We start from the raw sequence: 25,753 nt of genomic DNA, 5'->3' as shown, positions 1-25,753 counted from the left end.
TATAAATCCATACAATTAACAAAGAGCTGATCAGCAACTTTCAGCATAGCCTAGTTGTTTACACCATAGTTATTTCTGGGTTCAGCATTTATATTACAATTTATTAGGAAAAATACTGTAGATCATCAGCATGTACATAAAGAATAATACCAGCCATAAGCAGTAATGTGCCATTTAATAGCAAAATAACAGAAAATACAATTGCACTGGTTATTTTGGAGATTTCTTAAACAGAGTTGTTATTTTGATTACAGAGGTTTAAAGAGGTATACAGGAACTCCTTTATAAGGATCCTAACAATTTTTCCTGAATATCAGCAAATGTTAGTAGCACAATTCATTCAAAATTTCTATTCATATGGAGACTCGAGTGTGGGGTCATGTTTTTACACACCAGGCACTCTGCCAACTAAAAATAAATTCTAATGACATGAATTCAACAGTTCCAAGGGAACCCAATGAATAAGAGTTAACAATGAGGGTGATCAATATAAGAAAAGAAATTCACAATCTCAAGTATCAAAACGGTCAATTTTTCATTTGTTACTGTGTCACATGTCTAACTATAAAGAAACATTTTTCTAACCTTTGAACAAGGAAACAAAGGAAGCTTATTTTGCTGGGCTATGACGTGGCACCGCCTCCATTATAACACTTACCTTCACAGTGTTCAATCTATTGTCACAAAGGACAGTATCAGTTATGCTTGAATGCAAGAATTTGGTAAGGACACCTGCATAGGACACTTGCACATAATAAAGTAATGCCTCAATAAGTTAAATAATATCACTAGGGTTTTAATAATGTGGAACAACAGACGAGTGACATTTATTAAAAAGAAAACATCAGCTGAACTGTGAAAAATAGCCAGTCTTGTGTTGAGTTAGTTGATTTAATTTGGCGAACTGGTAGGGACACTACAACTGGTTTTAGTACCTGTGGATTGTGGGGGGTGGGAGGAAATCAACTAAGGTTTCTCCTTTTGATTGTTATCCAGTGGCCTTGTTAGAAATTCAGATGCGGGAATGTCATCTAAAGACAGCACTGAATTTAATTAGAGTGAACATAATCGAACAGTCCAAAAGAAAAATACCGCAGAAGCTGTAGATCTGAAATAAAAAGCAGAAAATACATGGAAGAACTCATAAGGTCTGGCACTGTCTGTGGGGAGAGAAACAGAGTTAATGGGCGCAATTGTCCGACCCCCACGCCGGGTGGAGAATCACGGGAGTGCCGGGCGATTCCCGCCACGCCGCCCTGGCACCCGCACGCGATCCTCCCACCCTCCCAAAACGGCGTGCCGCGTTTCACGACAGGCCGCTCGGAGAATCGCCGCTTGCCGTTTCTAACAGGCGAGTGCCGATTCTCCGGCCCGGATGGGCCGAGCGGCCTGCCCAATCCGACGGGTTCACTCCGGCGCCAACCACACCTGGTCGCTGCCGGCGTGAACAGCGCGGGAACACTGCGTGTGCGGGGGCAGGGGGTGGAGGGAGGATCGAGCACCATGGGGGGGGTGCTCAGTAGGGGTCTGGCCCGCGATCGGTGCCCACGGATCGGTGGGCCGGCGTCTCTAAAGGACGGCGTCTCTAAAGGTCGCACTCTTTTCCTCCGCCGCCCCGCAAGATCAATCCTCCATGTCTTGCGGGGCGGCCGCGGGGAGGACGGCAACCGAGCATGCGCGGGTTGGCGCCGGCCAACCTGCCCATGCACGGGTGACGTCATTTAAGCGCCGCCGGCTGTGTCATTTACGCGGCGCCGCTTTGACCCGGCGCCAAAGCTCGGCGCGCGTAATTGACGTGGCGCCCCTCCTAGACCCCTGGGGGTGGGAGAATAGGGGGCGAGGAGCGGCCTCCGATGCCGGAGTGAAACAATCCGGTTTTCACTCCAGCGTCGGCACTTAGTCTCCCATTGGGAGAATTTCGCCCAATGTTTCAGGTCGATGATCTTAAATTGGAAGAGGAAAAATATCTAAAAGGTTGTAAGCAAGATAAGAGGGAAGAAAAGGGGTGGGGGGGAGGATAGGAAAGCACAAGAGAGAGTGTGATAAAGTGGAACACAGAAGACGTTAAGTGGGATAATAGTGCAAAACAAAGGGATTCAGGAATAGGTCAAGTAAAGAAACAAAAGATGGGTTTGGAGAAGGTGTAACAGGAAAAAGCAGAATCAGCACCAACAGTTGCTGTCTGAAAACAAAAATAAAAACATAATGGATATAGCTTATGATCTGAAAGTGTTGAATGTTGAGACCAAATGGTTGTAAAGTACTTAATTGAAAGGTGAGGTGCTGTTCCTCAAGCTTGTGCTGCATTTCACTGGAACAGTGTGAGGCTGAGACTTAAAATGACAGGGTGACCAGAAACGTGAGCCCATGCTTGCGGACTGAATGGAGGTGTTCCGCAAAGCAGTCAGCCAATTTGGTGTCTCCATTGTAGAGGAGACGGCATTGTGAGCTGTGAATATAGTATACGGAATAGAAAGAAATACAAATACTTGGAGTAGACAAGTGAATAAGTAAAATAAATAAGTAAATCACTGTTTCACCTGGAAGAAAATAAGAATTAAAGAGGGGTGTTATGATATTTCCTGTATTGGTGGGAAGGGGAAGGGAGGTTCAGGCTGAGGAGTGGGCCAAAATATTGGGGAGTACAGTCCCTTCAGAATGCTGAAAGAGGAGTTGGGGGAGGTTTGTTTGGTGGTAGCATCACTCCACTTGCCTCCACATTCAAAGATCATCCTCTGCCATTTCCATCACCTCCAGTGTGATGCTACAGCATCTTCCCTTCCCTCCCTTTGCAGTCTTCTGAATGGGCTCCTGCTAACCAACATTTGTTGTTAAATTGGACATGTTGTCAAAAGCAAACAAAACTGCCCAAGTCAGGGGTCAGAAAGATCAATGGTGAAAAGGGCACAGGGAAAGCATGTTATTAAATAAAAAAGTGTTTGCTACTATTCAACATTATCAGGGTTAAAATTATCCCCATCTGCATATTAGTGATATGATACTCAGCCTTCTTGGACAATCAGGAGAATTGTCAAGCAGCCTTTCCGACTTGATTTTATTTAGTTCATTCTCTTAATTTATATTAAGACTTAATTGGAAATTGAATCCAGCACAATTCTCAATCGACTGAGATGGCAATCCATTAAGGAAACAATATGGATTACTTAAAAAAACAAAGGCAGCAAATCAGGATAAGATTATTTTTCTATATATATCTACAATATTAATTCTCTGTACAAGCAATATTAATCTTATATACAGGACTTTAAAATTCAATCATGGTTGGGCAAGCATAGTGTATTATAAATACGTTTCATATAAAATAAATAGCATATGGTTTAATATTTGTTCTTCCAGCTTTTGGAATCTGATTCAATCAAATTAAAACAGTTACTACTGCCCCCTCTATTTTCTCCTTACATGTTATTATGTGCTCATTTCAAACAAGTCTTCACAGGAGACGGCTTCATGACCAACTAATGAAAGCCATGATTGCAAGTTGAACAAAATTAATTTCCCTCATTTTCCATTTTAGGGGAGACAGTCATTTCTGGCCAGTTCCTGCTCTGATACAAGATTTGTGTATTCCAAACTGGACCTAGTGCCTCATTTCCACAATACTGGTGAGCTACTGATGCCATTTGGGCTTTTTGCCACAGCTTGCTGGTCAGGGTGGAGAGCCTAATATGGCTTTGCTGAAAACTGCATCCCTGCTCCTCCTGGGTCCAGGTTAAGGCAAGTGAGAAACAAAAACCCTCTTGTTTTTTGGCAGCCTTCAGCAACCCCTTGGAAGGACTTTTGGTTAGAATGTGGCACACACAGAAAGACTGAGTGGGGCAGGTACGGTGCCTGGTCCAACCAACGTTTGCTGAACTTGGTATATTTGGGACCCTTAAACAGGTGTTACATCTGGCCAACATATTCATGGGGCACAATGCCCATTTTCATCAGGCTCTGATTTGGGCTTGGAAGTCAGCAGCCGCCAAATTATTGGGGGGGGGGGGGGGGGGGGGGGGGGGGGGGGGGGGGGGGGGGGGGGAGGAGGAGGGGAATTTCTGGAGTGAGAGGGCATAGCCCAAAATAATATTCCCAATCTTCCACCTTATTTTTAACTGGAGCCCCATTTTAATCGGTTGAGAATTAACAAATCTTCAGGGCAAAATTACATGTACCTTTTAGCACTATTTGTCAATAAAGGTGTAGTACAATAATACATCGTAACTAGCACTTTGGAAGGGCAAACTATAATTTACAATAACTTTCTGACTTATTCTAAATGCACTGATGAACTTCAGGAAAATAATCTGAAAAAAAGTGATTTCTTTGGAATTGATACTTCCTTATGCACCAGCCTTATAATTTGCTAAATTTAAAATCTTAAAAATAACCCCAAAGTAACTCAAACTGAAAATAATAGATGCAGCACACAAACAAGTTGTGAAAATTGGGGGGGCGGGGGGAATGTTCAATGACAGGTTTGAAGGCAAATCAAGACAATCTGTGGTTGGATGCTAACAAACAATACTGTGAACTGCAAGTCAACAGGAGACTGAATTTTGTCGCTCCAGCGCACTTTAAAATGCTCCAATTACACCCGGGTGCTCCTCAGAGTATTATCTTATTAATATTCATCCAATCACCGTTACCTGTGAAGTGCACTATTACTTGTAACTCTTATTTCACCAAATTGAAAATCGTTACAGTTTGTATATTAATGTTTAAAAAAAATAGACCTTGTACGTTATGCTTTGAAAGTAGCTTCAGTAGATCATTATTTATCATCCACTGACTAGCACTATCTGAAAGGGAGAGCATTAATATGCAAAGTGTCTGTCTAATCTATAAAGTGCTTTGGGAGATCCTGAGGTGGCAAAAGGAGCTGTACAAATTCAATTTTTTCTCTTTCACTTTTTAACTTAAATCTACCGGTGATCCAATAATAGATTTTGATAAAGATGCAAATATGGCCACCACTCAGTATCTATCATCAGTCCCCAAGAAGGAAAGTACTGGCTCGCACAGAAAAAAATTCTAACGATTTGAACGGCTTTTTCTTAGCACTTTCATGTCAAATAATCAAAGAAAAACTTTTTTGTTTGGTTTCGAAAATATATTAATTAGCATTATCATCTAGTTTAAACACAATCATCTCTGGGCTACATCAAACTGCTTATGAAATATTTTCAACATCCCATGGACAAATGTGTATTCAGGTACTGTTGGGTTAACTATGCATTAGTGCCAAATGCATTTAAGTGAAAATCCTTATTATTTTATCTCTTTTACTATTTCAGGGTCGGTGACAATATAGTAGAAGACAATGGGATATGGAGTTTATTTGCAGACTAAGCACTGGGTATACTCCTCAAAAAAAATTAAAGGATGGGAGGCTCAACCTTGAGTGAAATATACTGCATATTCAAAAGTTCTTCATTGAGCAGATTATTTAAGTCATACATAACTGAAAGAGAATGCAATACAATTAAACCAATTCTGTATCTCTTGTTCAGAACTGACTCAGAAACAAAAGTCCTTGTTTATTTCAGATTGAAATCTTTCACTTTTGTTTGGAAGAATTGTCAATTTTAAATTAAAGAGAACTTTAAAACAAGATTTTCCAGGTTTGTGGGGGGACAGAGATAGAAGTAGAGAGATAATGCACGTTAGACAGCCCAAACGGACCAGATTGGTTTCAAAAATTTGTTGGGAAGTAATTCCGATATAAATGTTATGTGGTAAATCAAACAATAATTCTTTTTTTTTTAGAAAAAGTGTTTTGCATCCCCTTCCTGTTCTTTTGAGTACAAAGGATATTCCATGTTAGTCAAAATTGGCATCATTAAATATTGCAACAGCATGATTTTCTTATGAAATGCCAGAAAGAATTGCATTTTAAAACACAAAAGTTCAGAATTGCCAAACAAACTATTTTAAGGCCACATAACATTGTGGTGTTGATGACAGGAGAGCAAAACTGACCAAAGAATACATCAAATTTAGAGGCAGCTAAAGTAGAGATGTATTCACCAAAACATTTTTTGCCCCATATGATTACTTTATGCAACAAGGACCCAAAAGGGAATACATTCAGAAATGTATTAATGTACAAAGAGCACCGTGAAATTTCATTTATGGAATATTCCTGTGGAGATTTTCAAATGGCTGCTGAGGACAGGAGTTCAAACCAATGACATTTCCTTACAATACAACTTTAGGCTTATTTGCCGCCTGTTAGCCAATGTTGACTTCCTCACACAATGGACGTTACAGATAATGAAAACAAACAAACTGTCATACTTTCAAAGCACTTAAATACTTATTTAAACATGATTGCAATGAGATCAGAAAGGTTTGTTTCTCTTTATTTCTTTAAATTCTACTTCATAAAGTGGTCGTTCTTTTATTAAAAATACCAAGGAACTATCATAAATTTAATTAATACTGTGCAAACATGATACACCTGGTATGGTTTTTTAAAAAGTGGCTTGTTTTCCTTAGGTATATCATTCTGTTATTAATTAATGTGTTTCATATATCAAAAATAGAATTCAGGCTTCCCACACAATTTTTTTCCCCATTCTGATTGTCCGTGCATTCGATATTCTCAGCTAAGTAGTGACTAGTGGGCATTTGTATAAACTACCTTTTACTTTACAAAACATTCAGCTTGACTACAAAGACATGACAAAGTGTATGCAATATACTAACCAAGCCCAGTTAGAAGGTCAAGCTTGATAAACTTTTATGAGAAATTCTTCCTCAAAAACGTTTAATAACCTACCTTCGTGCTCTTATTTAATATATGTTTTTAGCCCCGAAACCTTTCCTTCTCATTTCTTGCTCTACCCCACTCCCTCACTTAGTGGTAAACACTTTCACTGTGTGTTTGCTGCTGTTTCTTGCTATACGGAGCATTCCAAGTTGAAGCAGGACTCAGGCAGCAAAAAAGATCAAGCGAACACAAACAGCTTTGGTTTAGTCGTGCCAGGACCAACTATTTGCTTCAAAGGTCTGGCTTTGGTCTTTTAAGACAATCGTGCATGGAACTTCAATTTTCAATCAACATAATCCTGTTAGGTTAAAAAAAAGTGTATCGACAAATTGCAAGGTGTCTCATGGTTAGGATGTGCATTCATTATTGGTAGACTACAGGGAAAACTGCCCAGGAAGGAGCATATATATATACATATATATATAGACATTTTTAATGCTGATATTTATTCCCACAGTTTGAAGAGATAAAGCTGCAGTTATAGCTCAATTTGTAGGAGGCATTAAAGCACCATCTACAAATGGATTAGCACCATGTGAATATGAACTCTTATCAAGCTGTGGGAAATCATGTATGGCAATGAGCAAAAGAAATACACGAAATAAAAGGATTATTTTTGAGTATTTTTCCCTGGAGTCGGTAAGTATATGTGCAGTAAGATCAAGCATGTTCCTAATAAAGAGTTCCAAAACAACAGCTTAAATGTGCATCTGTTGAAGCTACCAATCATATTATAAAATATATCAGCGATAGCAAAATTGCTCCTTCTCCTCGAACCTCTAGATTTGATATCAGTAGAATATTCAATGACAGGCCACTTCACAATTTCCATTTCTTTTGCTCGAAGGAAGGCAGTGTCAGGAGAGAAGTCTTTTCTCTTGCTGGTTCTCAGTGTCAGCATCAAACACTTTCATGTCAGGAGCAGCATTGCCCAAGCCAGGAAACAGCTCTAAATACTCCTTCCTCACAAGCCGCAACTCCAACTTCATAAAAGTAACGCTAACCGCAAAACTGTGAACTTTTCCCTTTGAAATCTCTGGCTGACTCTCCAATCGGTCTGATTGGGGTTGTGGCACATTTACACTTTGTGCTGAAATTGGCAGCTTGGATGAGAACGCCAGAGGATAATGTGGCAAGTTATGGTGTTGTTCAGCTCTCTGTTTTATTCTTCCTATTGTGTACTGAAATGTGATGAGTGTTTATTTATTTACGTTTGTTTTATCCACACTGTACACTTTAGCTGCATCTATTTTACCCATACGTCACAATTCTGGGTTTTTAAATGATCAGTGACTGAATAATGGTGAGATTGCAGCTCAGATAGTGGTGGGGGGGGGGGGGGGGGTGAAAACTCTAGCAGTTATTTTGTTCATGCGTACATTTTGGTTCCAAAACAAGAAGTAGCTCTATAAATTCCCTGTAAAATTAATTGATTCAGCTTTATAAAATGGTAGCCAGCCTGCAACAATAGCTGCAGCATATTTAGTCATATTAAATTCACGAAAGAGCCACGCAAAAGAAGATTGATATGGCACCTGGAGTTTGGAGTCCCTTACCACAAAGCAATATTCTACCATATGTCTTATTCAAAAACAAACATGAACAACATTAGTCCACAAGATCAGCAAAAATGTGTACAAAAAGCTACGGTCACAAAATCACTAGTACCCGCATTAATGGAATGTTTCTCATAATATCTGGAAAAGGTACTCTCTGTGACGTCCAACGAAACATTCCTCAGTAGTGCTAACGCAGTTCGCAGATATTCGGGTAATGCACCTGTTCAAAGTTAGATTCCTAATCTTCAAAGACTTCCAGGAATAATGGTGGAAAAAGTTCTGTTGGACATTCCACCTTCATATGAAGAAAGCGGCTTGCATGACAGGCTCCAATCATCCGCAGGTCGGTCACCTTCATCAGTAGTTTTGGCCAAAAGTGAGCAACATTGTGCTTGCGATAATTAATGTAGTGTTCAAATGCAAGGAGGAAGGATTCCTGGATTTTTTCTATCTTGTCTACGCTGACAAGGCCAGGTCGATCTACATAAGAATAAGGAAGACTCGGCATTGTTAAAACCAGTAAAAAAAATTGCAAAATTAGTATAATCTGATTTGTGGTTAGAAATTAGGTTATAGTCGTAATACAAAACATAATTTAATAAATCTTGTTAAAGCAGCAATGGGAGGGCTGTATTCATATCAATAACAAATCTGAGCACTCAAAATCCATTAAATTCAAGGAGCTACAAATTTGATAAGGCTGCTTAATGGGCTCGAGATCACAATATGTGATTACCCCTGTGCCCCAGCAAGAGGGTGCAGTCAGCACACAAACCATAATGCTGCCTGCTCATCTCCCAAACTGTGATGTGCAGTCCAGCAAGAATTAGGTTGCTGACTGGCTGCACGCTCCGTGTGGACTAGCCGGAGCTAAAGTTAGCCTGCAACTCAAAGGGCAGGTGTTGGAATAGCTGTTGGAATAGTCCCCTAAACAGTTTCAGGGAAGGGATAAGCCTACCACTGGAGCAAAATGTCCGAGAGATGGCTCGCAGGTTGACTTATGTGACACTGAGGGCCTTGGGCCAGGGGTGGAAAGGGGGAAAGAGAGAGACGCCATGTTTCTGCAGGGGGTCCTCAAAGCACACATTGCATGGGGAATGGGAGCAGGAGCCAGTGGTTAATTCAAGAAGTCTGGCCTAAGGATCTGGATGCAGTGCCACTAAAAGGTCAATGGCCCACATTGATGGTCAAGGTTATCTTACCAATGCCACATCCCCACGGTTGCACCACTAACCTCACACACTGCTCAATGCACCAGCAGCAACAAGGGTTCATGTCTAACATTCAGATCGGCTTTGCCTCCTATATCATTCACCCATCCTGAAAGCTTGATACCCCACCCCACATATTCCACAGTCTGCCAGCTATTCAACTGTAACAAGCATATCACCGACAGTTCTTTCCTCTCTTGCAGGATAAGGTTGTATGTAACAGGAGGGAACTGATGGTAGACAGGAACCACCTGCATCTCCTGAGACCCCTGGAGGAGATGGTGCTATGAATTATTGGGCTGGCCGTGATTGAGGTCATTGCAATTGGCTTCACGGAGATCATCTGGGATGATATTGCTGCCTCATACACCTTCTTAAATCCCACTTCACCTTTACCCCAAGTTGCAAATGGTATGACCATGGATTCATTGCTTTACACCCAATCCACCTTCTCTCATATCAACCCACCCCATCAGCATTTATGCTTTCAGACAGGCAAAAACCGCCACCTTGCCAGCCAGTGCAGCATCACCATGAAGGGCACGAGCAAATGTCTGATGAAGAAGCACTGTCACTTGATCGGACAGTCCCAACAATCCACATACCAGCACAGTGCAAACCTTTGAGGTCAGTACAGATTTAGGATGAGTATGAGTGAGCTCTAGCCAGGCTAGTGGGAAAGGATAGCATGTGTACCAGCTCGCTGGAGGGTGAGGTTCTACTGAAGTGGACTCGGATGAGCATTTTGAGGGGTGGCACACAGGGAAATGCTGATAGGCAGGTATAGGGAGTCGCTTGGTATATTGACAAACCAACCTGTTATCACTATCCAGTGCCATGGGGCAGTCCAACTTGGCACAGAGTCTTGGGCAGAGTGTGGAGCCCATCATTTCCACCAGGGAATTAATTGTCAACTCCATGTCAGCACTTGGAAACCCAGCTATGACACAATGTTTGGTGGCCGCTGTCTCTGCTTCCATTACAAAACAAGCAAAAGCACCTAATGGAAGCTCAGACTGTGGTCCAGTCTTGTAGCCATGCAAGCCCAGCTTGGTTCCGCTCAGACTACTTCATCATGGCTGTAAACCTCAATACTCAAAGGGGTTTGCAGACCCTCACAGCAGTCCAGAAATCTGAGCTGTGCTATCATTGCATTAAAACAATCATAGTTAGTTTATCTTCTTTCTACCCATTCTTAAGGTTTTATATTGGATCCATCTTTGTGTCTGCTTAGGAACCAAAGGCAGACAGATCCCTGAAGATACCTAGTACCAGAACTTAGGAATCCAATGACTTGCCAGTTAGCTTCCTCCTCATACCTCCTTTCTTGGTTCATTATTTAAAAAAACATATTTTTATTCAAGGCTTTCTCCATTTGATACAAAACACAAAAACACCACCATCTTTGTATAACTATCAAATAACTGTGCCACCCACTCCCCTAAACACACTACAGGCCCCGTTTAAAGCTAACCAATGAAACAGTAATAACTATAACACAAAAACAATAAACCAGACCCCAATACCCCATCCCCCACCCACTGATGTTCACAGATGCTTAAAGTAGGAGATGAACAACATCCACCAAAATGAAACCCTCTTCTGGCCCTCGATTGCTGAACTTTATCTTCTCCAGATGCAAGAAATCCGCCAAGTCACTCACCAATCCCGTCGCTTTGGGCGGTTCTAGAGCCCGCCACCCTAGCAAGATCCGTCTCCAGGCTATCAGGGAGAAAAGGCCAACACATCAGCCTCTCTCCCCATCTGCACTCCCTGATCCTCCGAAACCCCGAATATCACAACCCACGGGCTCGGAGCCACTTCACCCCAAAAGCTCAGACACGGTCCCCGAGAAGGGCTCCCAGAATTCCACCAATTTCAGGCATGACCAGAACAAGCGAGTATGGTTCGCTGGCCCCCCTAAACACCACCCACACTGGTTCTCCACCTCTGGAAAGAAGCGACTCAACCTGACTTTGTCATTGCGCTCTCTGCACCTTTGGTAACTCAAACTTCTCCTCCAATTCTCCAAACCTACTTTCCACAAATAAATACCTAAACCACTCAATCCCATCCCACTCCCACAGCTTATACATTGCATCCAACACTGCTGGGACAAATCTATGATTGCTACAGATTGGCGGCCACAATGACATGCCCCCAATCCCAAAATGCTGCCTGAACTGATTCCACACCCTTCACGTTACTACCACCTCGTGAAGTACTTAGCCGGCGAGAACGGAAGAGGTGCCATCACCATCACCCCCCGACAAGACACGCCTCCATTCACCCCCACACCGACTCCTCCTCCACGACCCACTTCCACACCTTCTTGGCATTTGCCACCCAGTAATATTTCAACAAGTTTGGCACAGCCAAGCCTTCTCTCCACCTAGTTCTCGCTAAAAATACCTTCTGAATCCGTGCACCTTCCCCACCCATATGAAGTCTGTGATCATCCTGTTTACCATCTCAAAAAATTACTTGGGTACACAAATCTGGAGATTCTGAAAAATGAACAAAAACTTCGGGAGTACCATCATCTTTGTGGTCTGGATCCGCCCCACCAATGATAATGGAAGCACATCCCATTTCTTGAAATCCTCCCTCACCCCATCCACAAAATTAGCTAAGTTCAATTTGTGTAGCTGAGCCCAACTATGCGCCATCTGTATCCCCAGATACCAAAAGCTCGACTTAACCATCCGAAACGGTAACTTCTCCAACCCCCTTTTTTGTACCTCAACATTAACCGCAAACACCTCACTTTTTCCCCAAACTAAGCGTGTACCCCGAAACTGACTCAAATTCCATCCGGATCCCCATACATCTATCTATACTTACAATCGGGTCTGTGACATATAGCAGAAGGTCATCCGCGTACAGGGACAGTCTGCGTTCCACCCCTCCCCCATTTCTCTCAACTCCATTGAAGCCCTAAGCGCCATCGACAATGGCTCAATCGCTGATGCAAAAAGCAACGGGGACAGTGGACAAACTTGTTTCGCTCCCCAATGCAGGCGAAAATATCTGGAAGTTACAGCATTCGTACATACACTCGCCATTTGGGCCCTGTACAACCTTTCGATCCAACCAACAACACCTGGCCTCTGACCAAACATCCCCAGCACCTCAAAAACGTACACCCATTCAACCTGGTTAAACACCTTCTCAGCATTCATAGATATTATCACCTCCATTTCCCTACCCGTCGGGGAGCATCATCAACACATTCAATAACCTCCTGATATTTGATGATAACTGTTGTCCCTTCATGAAGCCCGTTTGGTCCTCAGCTATCACCAGTGGCGAACAATCCTCCAAGCGCATCACCAACATCTTAGCCAACAAGGGCGGCATGGTAGCACAGTGGTTAGCACAGTTGCTTCACAGCTCCAGGGTCCCAGGTTCGATTCCCGGCTTGAGTGATTGTCTTTGTGGAGTCTGCACGTTCTCCCTGTTTCTGCGTGGGTTTCCTCCAGATGCACCGATTTCCTCCCACAGTGCAAAGATGTGCAGGTTAAGTGGATTGGTCATGCTAAATTGCCCTTAGGTGTCCCAAAAGATTAGATTGGGTTACTGGGTTGCGGGGATAGGGTGGAGATGTGAACTTAGGTAGGATGCACTTTCCAAGGTTCGGTGCAGACTTGATTGGCCTCCTTCTGCATTGTAAATTCTATGAACTTCACATCCACATTTAAACACGATATCGGCCAATATAACCCGCATCCCTCCGGATCATTATCTTTCTTTAAAATAGGCAAAATTGTGCCTGTGCCAGTGTAGGCTGAAGCTCTCCCTTGTCAAATAAATCGTTAAAACGTTTCCACTAGGAGCGGACCCAGCTCCGTCGCAGACTTTAGGAAAATTTCGCTGGGAATCAATCAGGTCTGGGGCCTTCCCAGATTCTATCGACCCAATGCACCTCATCACCTCCTCCAACCCGAATGGAGCATCTAGCCCCTGCACATTCCCCTCCTCCACCACTGGGAAATCCACGCCGCCCAAAAACTGCTTAATTCCTGAGACCCCCTCCAGGGCTTCTGACCTGTATAGCCCCCAGTAAAAGGCCTCAAACACACAGTTCACCTGCCCTGACCCGGTGACCACCCTACCCCCAGAGTCCTTAACCTGCCCAATTTCCCTCGCCGCCGCTGCTGGCCTTCATCTCATGCTCACAAAACTGCCCCCCCTAACCAGGCATAGCTGCCTGCCCTCCCACAAATAATCAAGTGGTGCCTATCCTAGTCAAGTATCCTCGCTAGGACATTCTTTATGAAGTCTACATCATCCCAGTTAGCGGTGGATACAATCGCCAACACCACTGGCACTCCCTCTAACCTTCCACTAACCAACATACACCTACAGCCTGGATCCTGATTGTTAACCACTGGGAGAGCCATCCTCTTACTAATCAGCACCGCTGCCCCCCTCGCCCACATATCCAGCCTAAATGAAACACTTATCCCACTCATCCTTTCCTCAGCCTTGTTTGAGTTTTAACCTTCAGGTGAGTCTTCTGCATAAAAACCAGGTCCGCCTTCAAACCTTTTAAATGGCCAATACCCGAGACCTCTTAACTGGCCCATTCAGTCCCCTCACATTCCATGACACCAGTCTGGTCGGGGGCACCAAGCTCCCCCGCACCCCTCTTCCGCCTACCACCCCAGTTAGTCATATTCAAATCCTAGCAGACTCCACCAGGCCCCAATCTCACCTTCCTCCTGGGTCCTCTCAAGATGGCTATTGCCACCCCTCTTAAAAAGTACTCCATAAAGAAACCTTCCATGTCAGTGATCCACCCCACCCCATCTCCTCCCCTAACCCAAACAAAGAAAAGTCTACTGCCCCAGGCTCGCTGTCCCAACCCACCCAAGAAATAAAGAAACCAGTGAAACTAGACCCCCCCCCCCCCCCCCCCCCGGCCGGCCCAAAGCAGCCAGCTGTGGCTCCAGTTCTGTGAAGCAGCATTACTGCTAGCCAGGTGGCCCCCACTCAAGGCTCAGAGTGTACTACCCATTTGCCGAAAACAACCTTAGAAGACCCCTTCCCCCATCAACTTTCCCAATACTCTTGCCAAATATTACGTGACATTCATGCCCTCAATACCTTTCAGCAGCCTTACAATCCTCAAGTTTTGCCTCTTTGAGCAATTTTCCAAGTCAACGCCCTTCTCCTTCAACTTTTTCTGCCCCTCTGCCACCATCAGCATTTCTGCCTCCAAGGAGGCATCCGATCATTGTGATCCTTCACCTTCTGGAGCAACGCATTCTGCACCTCCAACCTCTGTTCCATTCTCTCCAGGGCAGCCTGAATCGGCTCTGCCACTCTTGCCAAGTCTCAGAGGCTGCTAGCCTCTGCTTCTCGAATTCTGCCAAGTGAAATTGGACCAACTGCTCAATTGACCACTGTGCGGGCAACAATGCCATAGGTCCCTCCACCATCTTTCCTCTGCTGCGCCACGCGCATCGTCCTGGTCCGAAGAGTGCCCCTTGTTCGACACGCTCCTTATTTGATAACTCTCCCGACATCACCCACCGAAGGAGAATGTCTTATTCCGTACTGGGAGTACTTTCTTCACCTACAACAGCCCCGTAAAATGGGCAGAAAGAGCTAAATAGGCTGGAGCCACTTTATGTGCGACTACTCACTCCATGACCCCCACCGGAGTTTCTTTCTTGGTTAATTACCGATTTTTTCCATACACTTTTGTGGAGAATCTCAGACTGTAAAAGTTTGGTATTGTAGAGCTTTCATGGGTGTCATTTGTGTCCCAAATCGGAGTTCAGAGCATGTGGCAGAAGTATGCAGCTTGTGATGTCAGTCAGCATGTAATGCCATTTTGATTCTATCTGAATGGAGCAGATAATGACCTCTCTTAAACATGCACAACTGAACATACCTCTTGGCACTATTTAAAGGGATCATAATTACTTTCAGGTTAGTTACTGATTGGTTTCTCTTGGCTCCTGCTATGTTTCCAGAAAGGGTGCGAGCTTTCTGCCGTGGCGTTTAAAGTTTGTGAAGTGGTACTGCACATGGTAAATGTCTTGGTTCTCACTTCAAGGCATCTGCTCAGACCACTTTCTCCCAGTCATGGGTGCTGTAGTTCTCATTCACACTTGGCCTGCAGCACGACAGGAAGACACAGAAGAGGACAAGCAGCTAGCAGGCAGAGAAGAAGGAGGAGGGGAGATTGACTGTCAGTAGGGGGCCTTATCAACCCAGCTTCAATGGGGAGCAACTCCCTTACCTCAATCCCAGTGAGAAGAAGTATCCACAATGTGTTACAAAAGGAGGTAGTCACTAAAATCTGCCACCTCTTGTCGGCAGACCACAGGGCAGGGCAAAGGTGGTGTTGTGAATGTTAGCATGGTCATGTGATTCTTTGCACTGGAATCCTTCCAGACTGGTGACATCTCTAACATCTCCCAGCTGGCCATCCATTGCTGCATAAGGGATGTGCCTGGCAAACTGTGTGCATTGAGAAGGAAGTACATCATATTCCTCCTGCACAACGGTAAGCAGGAAAAGCATCCATGTGGCTTTTCCAGGGTATTGAACTTCCTCATGGTGTTAGATGCCACTGTCTGTACGCAGCATATAATTGGTGAAATTTACCACAATTGGTATGCAAGCTGCAGGCAAATGCGAGATACCCTAGAGACAGTCATCGTGCCTGTACCTTGGTGCACCAGTCATAAGTGGGCAAATTTACTTAAATTAAAGCAAATATAAGATCAAGGCCTGTACCAGAGTTTGAAGAGTGCTGCCTTACATAGACTGAAGAAAGACAAGTAAAATTAGGATGAAAAGAAAAGCCAATCTTGCAATCCCTTGAGAAATGCGGTTTGCATTTTACACCCTAAATTCAGAGTGGTTATATGTTACGGGCCTGGAAACAGAACTCCAGTAGGTGAATGGTCCAAGGCCAATGAGTTGGCCAGGGTCAAGGTCCCATCTCTGTGCTTGGTAAAAGTTTAATCCCATTGCAGATATAGTGGCGATAAGGGTGAGAAATCCCATCTTTGTTGTTCGTCTGTTTTGTGGGATTAGGCTGGATAACTCTTTTCTGGCTGGCACATACACAATGGGCTGAATAGCCTCCTTCTGTGTCACAAATATGTTCAGGCCTTGCACCTTTTTTGAATGACTTGAGAACTTGGAGTCTGCGTGGCTCCCCGTTGCTTCCTTCATGGCAATGCCTTGGCCAGAATCAACTTGCCAACCAATTAGCACCCATTTTGCCTGTGGTATAAATTCTGATGGTTTGAAATTGGGCATTTTTGTGATTGTCCTGATGAGTGCAAGCTGAAAAGCTTCTGCGACCTATTTCTCTTTTCAGTAACATTCATATTCAATTACTGGCATTTTCCTGCCTTCATTCATCATCGACTAGTCGCAGGGTTTATCCCTTTAATGTCTCTGGCATTGGTTCTTGGGATGTGAACATTGCTGGCAAGGTCAACTTTTGTTTCCCATCACTAATTGCCACCGAGAAGGTAGTTGCGAGCTACATTTGTGAACATACATGTGGAGTAGGTACACCCAATGTGCTTTCTGGAGGGGTTTTATACAACTGAGTGGCTTACTGGGCCATTTTAGGGGGCAGTAAACAGCCAAACACATTGCTGGTGGGTAGGTCAGACCAGGTACGGCTAGCAGACTTCCTGAAGGACAGTAGTTTTATGATCATTAATGAGACTAGCATTTTATTCCAGGTTTATTCATTAATTGAATTTAAATTCTCCAGATACGATGGTGGGATTTGAACTCATGTCTTCAGAGTATTAGTCTTGGTTACTAATCCAGCAAAATATCACAATGCTACTGACATTTCCTTTACTGCTTGACTGGGATACACCTTTACATTCTGCTTTTCATTTAAGCAACTTACAAGCCATTCAACAATGAATTGAATTTTCATTCTGTGCTTGGAAAAGCTGTTTCTGTTTTCCTTTGTCCATCGCCTTTTAAAAACATTATTTGACTATTTTACAGCTCTGGAAGGACGCTGTTGAAAAAGGCAAATTGTGTTTCCCTCCCACCAAACTCTTTTTAACATTTTTGCACAAGCCTGAATTTCTCGGTCTACAATATTAGAAAAAGATTTCTTGAAACATAATTCTCTGGAACACCGGCGTCAAATTGCTTTCATTGTCATGTCATTGTAAATTACCTGGAAACTGCTGCATGTAACATTAGACCAATGATTAAGAATGTCATACAACACTGAAGGTCAGATCACTGACAGTAGCAGCTGGGCACCTTTATGAAATTAAACTCTGAAACGTTAGATGACAATCTCATGCTTGGGTAGGTAATCAGGGCATCTTTTATTTCATTGCTATCCCCTACACCAGATGAGTGACTTTACTCTACCATTTAGTTCACTAACGAAGAAACGAAGCAAAATATGAAGTCTCCCTATTAAGCATTGAATGCCTGCCTGAGAGTTTCTTGCAGGAACACACATCAAGTTTGTGTTGCTGCAGAGAACTCTAAAAGAAGCAATCCATTTGGGGGAACATGTTAATAAGACACTGTAGAAAAGGTAATTGTACCTGAAGACATCAAAAGCACAGCCTGGAGCAGAGCCACTTCGCTATCATCCAAGTTGAATGCAGACAAAGATATTCCCAGATCAAAGATGGCATCAGACACCACACCAAGGCCTCCATTTTTTAACTGTTCTCTTTTGACAGCTATCTCCCCATTCAAAGTTAAAGTCTCACTCTCAGGGTCATAGCGAACTGCTGCCCGAAGGGACATGATTTCCATACAGCAGCCTTTCAGAAGGATTATCTGGTCTTCACATGGCAGCTAGAAAATAAAGGAGGAATCAGTCTGTAACACCAGAAAACATCATTTGTATTCAAACACTGATGTAATCACATTTGACAGTTGAATTCTAAATTTAATTAGGAATAAGGTTTTGTTGAATTACAAAACAATTGACAGAAAAATGCAATTCCAACAGAATCAATCACTTGCAGAGCACTTAAGGAAAACACAATCAGGATTTTACCATTTATGTAGGACGAGAAGGGGTTTCATTTGTTTATTTTCTTCCAGTTATTTTTCCTCTTTTGAGAGCAACACTTTGTTGCAGGCTGAATGTTTCGGCACCTTCAGCCTTTTGACCATGTTTCATTGCCACTCTGCAGGGTTTATTCCGATATTGTGTACAGCATGCATGGCCCAACAAAGCTGCAGCCATGGTCCACATGTTTAACTTTAAACCGTACTAGGTTCAAGCTGAATCTGTTTGTATGCAGCTGTAGCAATCGGTTTAGATTCTCCCAAAGTGGGTGTTCTAACCAATTATGATAAGAACCAACAACAACGTAACTGCAGTTCAATTAAAGAACTGCTCAAATACATCTGTACCTTTGTAGCTCACCTGTTTAGTACCATCCTGTTTCAAAGTAAGGGATTGCTCAGATAGGGGCCAAAGAGGGACACAGGACTGTCTGTCTCCGGTTTACATGCCTAAAGTCAACAGCAGACAAACCTATGAGATTTTAAGTCTTAAACTCTATACCTGAGGTTTCCAGTTGATCCATAACGTAACAACTATGACTATACTGTGAAAGAACTTCACTGTCCGTGAAGCACTTTGGGTATCCCAAAGACCTTTACAAAAGCACAACCTTCTTTCAACCACTCTAAATCACTTTACTGGCAAAATCTTAAATGTTTCCTCCTCTCTCCAACTCCTCTCTCAGAGGCGCTGGTATAATTTCATAGGTGCGCCTCTCACAAATGGGCAGACTTCTTGTGTGAGTTGCCGGTGGCTGTAATCTTCCAGGCCCACCTGCAGGTGGAAGGGTGGCAGGTGGGGGGGAACTTAATTGGGCGGGAGGCCAAAAATTAATTTCCCAAGGCAGGGCGAACTTTTGCAAACAAGTTCTCAGGACTTTAAAGGTGGGTCGAGCTTTCTGATGAACAGTGTTGGGAAGTCCTTTTGCATACATATCATGAGTCTCATTAAAAGGCCAGCTTGCCTGAATCACGTGCCTCCTCCAAATGAAGTACTTTAAAAAATATTTTTATTCAGAAAATTTGCAATTTAGAACATACAAATTGGTCAAACTAATTTAAACAATTTTAATAAAATTATCGCCACAACCTGTATTTACCCAGATCCGTTTCAGCCCCTCTCTCCCAGCCTCCCTCCTGACCACCCTCATCAATTGCTGATGAGAACCAGCTCCTTAAAGAACATAATAAACGGCAGCCACCTAGAGTAAAACCCCTCCTCCGATCCCCCTATGGCATACTTTATATTTTCCAACTGCAGGAATTCTGACAAATCCCTCAACTATGCCGAAGCCTTAGGTAGCGGCGATGCCCTCCATCTGAGTAAGATCTGCTTCTGGGCTATTAGAGAAGTGAAGAGCAAGCTATAGTCTTTATCCCCTCCTGTAGCTCCTGTCAAGTCCGACACTCCAAAGATCGCCACCATTGGCCACGGCTCTACACTAGCTCCCGAAATCTTCGACATGGTTTCGAAGAAGGGAACCCGAACTTAACCCACTTAGGGGAGGACCAAGACATATGAGAGTGGTTCAACTGCCCCCCTGCCCCTGAGCAGAACTCACATCTGTCCTCTACACTCAGAGAGAACCCACTCATATGTGCCCTCGTCATGTGTGCCCTACGTACTACTTTATTCTCAAAGCCCTTATCCACCTATCAAAATTAGTCTGTTTGAGCCTTTCAAACTCTATGCATGTTTGACCAAATTCTTTCCTTAAATTTCTGAACCTTTGTCTGTAGGCTTCAGGCACTAGTTCAGAATCAAACTCAGTCTTGAACACAAGGATGTAAAATTGACTTTATGCAGAACCGCCTTCCATAAGCCTCTCCAAAGTCAAAACCAACTCTTCATAGAATCATAGAATTTACAGTGCAGAAGGAGGCCATTCAGCCCATCGAGTCTGCACCAGTCCTTGGAAAGAGCACCCTACTTAAGCTCACAGCTCCACCCTATCCCATTAGCCCAGTAACCCCACTAATCTTTTTGGACATTAAGGGCAATTTAGCATGGTCAATTCACCTAACCTGCACATCTTTGGGCTGTGGGAGGAAACCGGAGCACCCGGAGGAAACCGGGGAGAACGTGCAGGCTCCGCACAGACGTTGACCCAAGCCAGGAATCGAACCTGGGACCCTGGACTGTGAAGCAACAGCGCTAACAACTATGCTACCATTCTTCCATTTACCCTTTACTTCTTCCACTGAAGCCCTCTCCACTCCATCAACTGGCCATATATATCTGATATCCTCCCTTCCCCTAACTCATCCAAAGACAGCACCTTATCCAGAAGAGAAGGTGCCGGTAACCAAGGAAATTAAGAGCTCCTATCGCACAAAGTTCCGTACCTGCAAATACCGACAAACATTCCCTCTCGGGAGTTGAACTTCACCACCAGCTCCTCCAGCTCAGTGTACCTATCCTCCATGAACAAATCCCTAAACCTCTCGGCCACCTCCCTCTTCAGATCGTATATGACAAATCCATCCCAGCCAGTATAAACCTATGGCTCCTACAGATCGGCACCTAGTAGCGATATGGACTCTAATTTAAAGCGCTGTCTGAATTGGTTCCATATTCTCAGAGAAGCTGTTACCACTGGGCTCACAGAGTATCTAGCTGTGAGGAGCAGTAACAAGTGACCTCAAACACGCACCTGTACAAGGTGCCTCCTCCACCCACCCACAAACCAACCCTGCATCCTCGACCCACCCCACACTTTCTCACTGTTTGCTGCCCAGTAATAATACATCAATTTAGGTTAACTACCCCCCCCCCACCCCCCCAACCCCCCGCGGTGCCTGGACTACCTATCTCTCTGCAGGAATGCCCTCCAAACCCGGGGGTCTTACCTGCCCAAACAAAAGTCGAAACTAACTTGTTGACCCTGCTAAAAAAAGATTTACAAAGACTAGAAGACATTGAAATGCAAACAATAACTTTGGGTGAATGTTCATCTTCACCCCCTGAACGCTTCCCACCAAGGACAATGGGAGTGCATCCCATCTCTTCAAGTCCGCCTTCAACTCCTCTACCAGACTGGACAGGTTCAACTGATGTAACGTGACCTAATCGTGAGCCAGCCGCATTCCCAGCTACCTAAAACTAGTCTTGGTCAGCCAAAGCGGTAGCCTCCCCAGATTTTAAAAAAGTTGTTGTTGGGATGTGGGCATCGTTGGCTGGACCAGCATTTGTTGCCCATCTCTAATTGCCCTTGAATTGAGTGGCTTGTGAGACCATTTCAGAGGGGAGCACTTCAGAGTCAACCATGTCACTGTGTGGATTTGGGGGTCACATGTAGGCCAGGCCGGGATGGCAGATCTCCTTCCCTGATGGACATTAGTGAACCAGATGGGTTTGTACGACAATCATCAATGGTTTCCTGGTCATTAGACATTTAATTCCAGATTTTTTATTGAATTCAAATTTCACCATCTGCCATGGTGGGATTTGAACAAGGGTCCCCAAAGCATTACCCTGGATCTCTGGGTTACTAGTCTAGTGACAGAATTACTATGCCACCTCCTCCCTCTCCCTGGAGAGTTCACCAAGAAAAACCTATCTCTTGCCCACGTTCAATTTTTTATACTGAGAACGAACCAAACTTCTAAGCACCCCCATTATCTTCCCCACAATGACATACAGCAACAAATCATCCACATACAGAGCGTATGCACCCTACCTCCCCTCGCTATACCCTTCCACACGACCCATGACTAAGTGTGATGGTCAGCGGCTAAATTGCCAAAACAAACAGTAAAGGGTAAGTGGACATCCCTGCTCTGTACCCCTATATAACTGAAAATACCCCAAACTTAATGTATTGGCTCGCAAAACAAAATTCTAACCTACAAAATGAATTTAGGCTCAAAGCCAAACCGCCCCAGTACCTCAAAAGGTACCACCACTCCACTCGGTCAAGTGCTTTTTCCATGTCTATGGAGATAATTACCTCTGGATCGCCCCCGACGAGGGCAGCAGCACCACATTCTGAAGTCTACTAATGTTGGCCGACAAGTGCCAGCCCATAACAAAACGTCAGAAAGTACCCCCGACAGGCACCCTTCCAAACGAGTTACCAAAACCTTAGCCAAAAGCTTTGCATCAGTATTCAACAGTGAAATGGGCCATTATGGCTCACACTCCATGGGATTTTAATTATTTTTCAAGATTAAGGAGATTAATGTCTGCGCCAGTGTGCCCGCTAACATCCCCAAAAGACAGAATCATTAAACATGTCCAACAGGTGCGGCCCCAACACAGGCGCAAACTATTTATAAAATTCCACAGGGAATCAGTCCAGCCGCCCTCTCCGACTGCGGCTTGGCATCTCCAGCTCATGCCCTCTTTCCCTTTCCACCACTGGGAAGACCAATCCATCCAGAAACTCTATGGGCCCATCCCCTTCCTATCGCATCTGCTCCATAAATACTAGCAGCTCATTTGCTATCCCTGGTGTCGTAAAGGACTTGAAGCTCCACCTATTTAGTCTGGTGTCTACCGCACGTTAAAGTCCCACCTCCATGATTAAATGTTAAGGTCGGGGATGGCCTCCAGCACCCTCTTGATGAAGTCTGTATCATCTCAGTTTGGCACATATATGTTCACCAAGACCACCGGAGCACCCGTCAACACCCCACTCACTATCACATATCTTATCTGAATCCACCAAAATATTAGCCACAGAAAAGGCCACCCTCCTATTGATCAGCACCGTGGTTCCCCTTGTCCTCACGTCAAAGCTCGGGTGGAACACGTCCTCTATCCACCCCTTTCCCAACTTTGCCTCATCTCAAACTCTCACATGTGTCTCCTGCAAGGAAACCATGTCAGCCTTCAAACTCTTTAGATGGGCAAATACCTAGGATCTTTTGACTGGGCCATTTAACCTCCTCACGTTCCATGTAACCAACCTGAATGGGGACCTCTGGGCAAACCCCCCCCCCCCCCCCCCCCCCCCCCCCCCCGCCCCCGCCTCTACTATGATCAGCCATACCTCACCTGCAAGGAAGTCTGTCAGGGCTCCACCTCGCATCAGATCCAGGCCCACCCAAGATGGACAGCGTCATCTGCCTCAAACCAGTACATCAATAAAGAAACCTTCATCGCCAGCAATCTGTCCCCCCCACCACCCAACTCCTCCCGCTGATCACCAAACACTCCACCCCCTCTTACCAACCCAACTACCCGAGTTTCGTCACCATGACTAACAGAATAACCCCCCCCCCCCCCCCCAAGGTAACCAGCCACTGCTCTCCACCCCACTTTGTTCCTATTAACTAGCATAACTGTTAGCAGCGTGGCCCCCACCTGGGGAAAAATCCAAGTTATACACATGTCATGAGAATGTAACTTTAAGAAATGTTTGGCTGCTCATATTACTGCAGTGATGTCAGAGTGTGGATGGAGCTGGGCTGTCTGTCAGCTTTTTACTTTTGTTTTAGGCTGTTTGCTGCAGGGTGTGTTTTAGTTTCGTTTTCAGTGTTGGAGCTGAAGCCAGACAGAGCAGATGTACTGTTGATCTCTCTGCCATGAAAAGACTATCTCTTGATCATTTGGTGAATTCAGAATTATAAACGTTTTCAGTAGTGACTTTAACCTGATGTGCTTCTGTTAAAGGTTATGTTTTTTGTAAGTCTTCTGGATGTTAAAAGGACAGTGTAAGCATTACTTAGTGTTATATTCTTTGGGGGTTGTATTTGAATTAATGGTTGCTAAGATGTTCACTGTTTGTTTTAAAAAGGTTAACTTGAGTTCATAGAATAAATATTGTTTTGCTTTAAAAAATACTTTTCCATTTCTGCTGTACCACACCTGTAGAGTGGGCCATGTGCTCCCCATACCACAATCTATTAAAAGTTGTGGGTCAGTGAACTCCATGATACACTTTGGGGTTCTCTAAACCCTGACCCATAACACACACAATAAATCAGTAAACAGCCTCCCTATCCGGACCCAGTTTTAATAAAGAACATTTTACAAACCAATCACCACACTCCCCAATATTTCCAACAGTTTCTAACAATACTGTACTAAACATAAACCAATAACCTGGATAAAAAGACAGGAAATAACAGAGAGATTAGAAAAGAAAGAGAAAGAAAGAAAAACCCAACACTCAGGTGTAACCAACAACTTCATTCAGCCTTCCCGCAGTCCGTGTTTCTCGACAAAGTCATTCATCTCCTCCAGCGTGTCGGAGAACGTGACCCTCAGGCAAGCCAGTTACACCATTCCAAGTCGCACTTGGCTCTTATAAAGAGACACTTTGACCTTATTGAAGCCCGCACGCCTTTTTGCCAGTACTGTCCTAACGTCCTGATAAATTCTGACGGATGGCCCTCCCAACTACATTCTCAAGTGTCCTTTGCCCACCTCAGGATCTTTTCTTTGTCCAATACCTGTGAAGTCGGGCCATGATTGCCTGTGGCGGTTCGCCAGATCTGGCTTCTGTTGCAATGACCGGTGGGCCCAGTCTACTTCGGGAGGGTTAGCGAAGTGCCCCTCCCCACCAGCTTCCAAAACACCTTTGCCACATAGCCTGCGTCATTCACACCTACTATGCCCTCCGGCAGCCCAACGATCCTCAAATTTTGACGTCTGGAGCGATTCTCCAGGTCGTCACCCTTGGTCTTCAATGTCTTCTGCCCCTCCGCCAATGTCATCACCTCTGCCTCCAAGGAGGTGATCCGATCACTATGAGCTGTGACCGTCTCCTCTGTCTTCTGAACTATAGGGCCCTGTACCTCCAGCCGTTATTCCACCCTGTCCAGAGTTACCTGAATGGGCTCAATCACCATTGCCAGATCACCCGTGACCGCCCTGCCTCTGTTTCCTGAACTCCTCCACCAAGAATTCCACTAGCCTCTCAGTAGTCCATTGAGAGGGCAGCGACGACACAGAGGCCTCCACCATTTTCTCCCCTCCTGTGACACAAGGGTCTAAGTCAAACGTGGATGCCTTACTCGACTTGTACCTCGTGTTATAACCTCCAGGCATCCCAAGCCAGAGAAGGAACCCACACTCTCAAACAACACTACTTTTCCACCTGAAGAGCACCCGTTAAATGGGCAAAAAGGACCAAAATCCAAATCCCCAAGCTGGAGCACCTTATTCATAAGTTCATAAGATATAGGAGCAGAATTGGGTCATTCGGCCCATTGGACCCTCT

The 25,753-nt window shown here is 44.4% G+C and overlaps 1 protein-coding gene across 4 annotated transcripts in view; it reads right to left on the bottom strand.

Annotated features, from left to right (window-relative positions):
- Nucleotides 1-4,046: 4,046 nt before the first annotated feature.
- The window catches only part of LOC119966114 (thyroid hormone receptor beta), a 290,813-nt gene continuing 269,106 nt past the window's right edge, over nucleotides 4,047-25,753 (bottom strand). For all 4 annotated transcript variants that reach the window (XM_038797341.1, XM_038797342.1, XM_038797343.1 and 1 more), the window contains 2 exons: nucleotides 18,107-18,365; nucleotides 4,047-8,811 (listed from right to left, as the gene is read on the bottom strand). In XM_038797341.1, coding sequence (XP_038653269.1) covers nucleotides 8,570-8,811; nucleotides 18,107-18,365 — 501 coding nt within the window. In that variant the 3' untranslated portion in view covers nucleotides 4,047-8,569. The remainder of the gene's footprint in view (nucleotides 8,812-18,106; nucleotides 18,366-25,753) is intronic.

Source organism: Scyliorhinus canicula, chromosome 5 (assembly GCF_902713615.1).
Source record: "Scyliorhinus canicula chromosome 5, sScyCan1.1, whole genome shotgun sequence".
Lineage (NCBI taxonomy): Eukaryota > Metazoa > Chordata > Chondrichthyes > Carcharhiniformes > Scyliorhinidae > Scyliorhinus > Scyliorhinus canicula.
The sequence above is the reverse complement of the archived record's forward strand: the minus strand, read 5'-3'. Positions and strand labels throughout refer to the sequence as shown.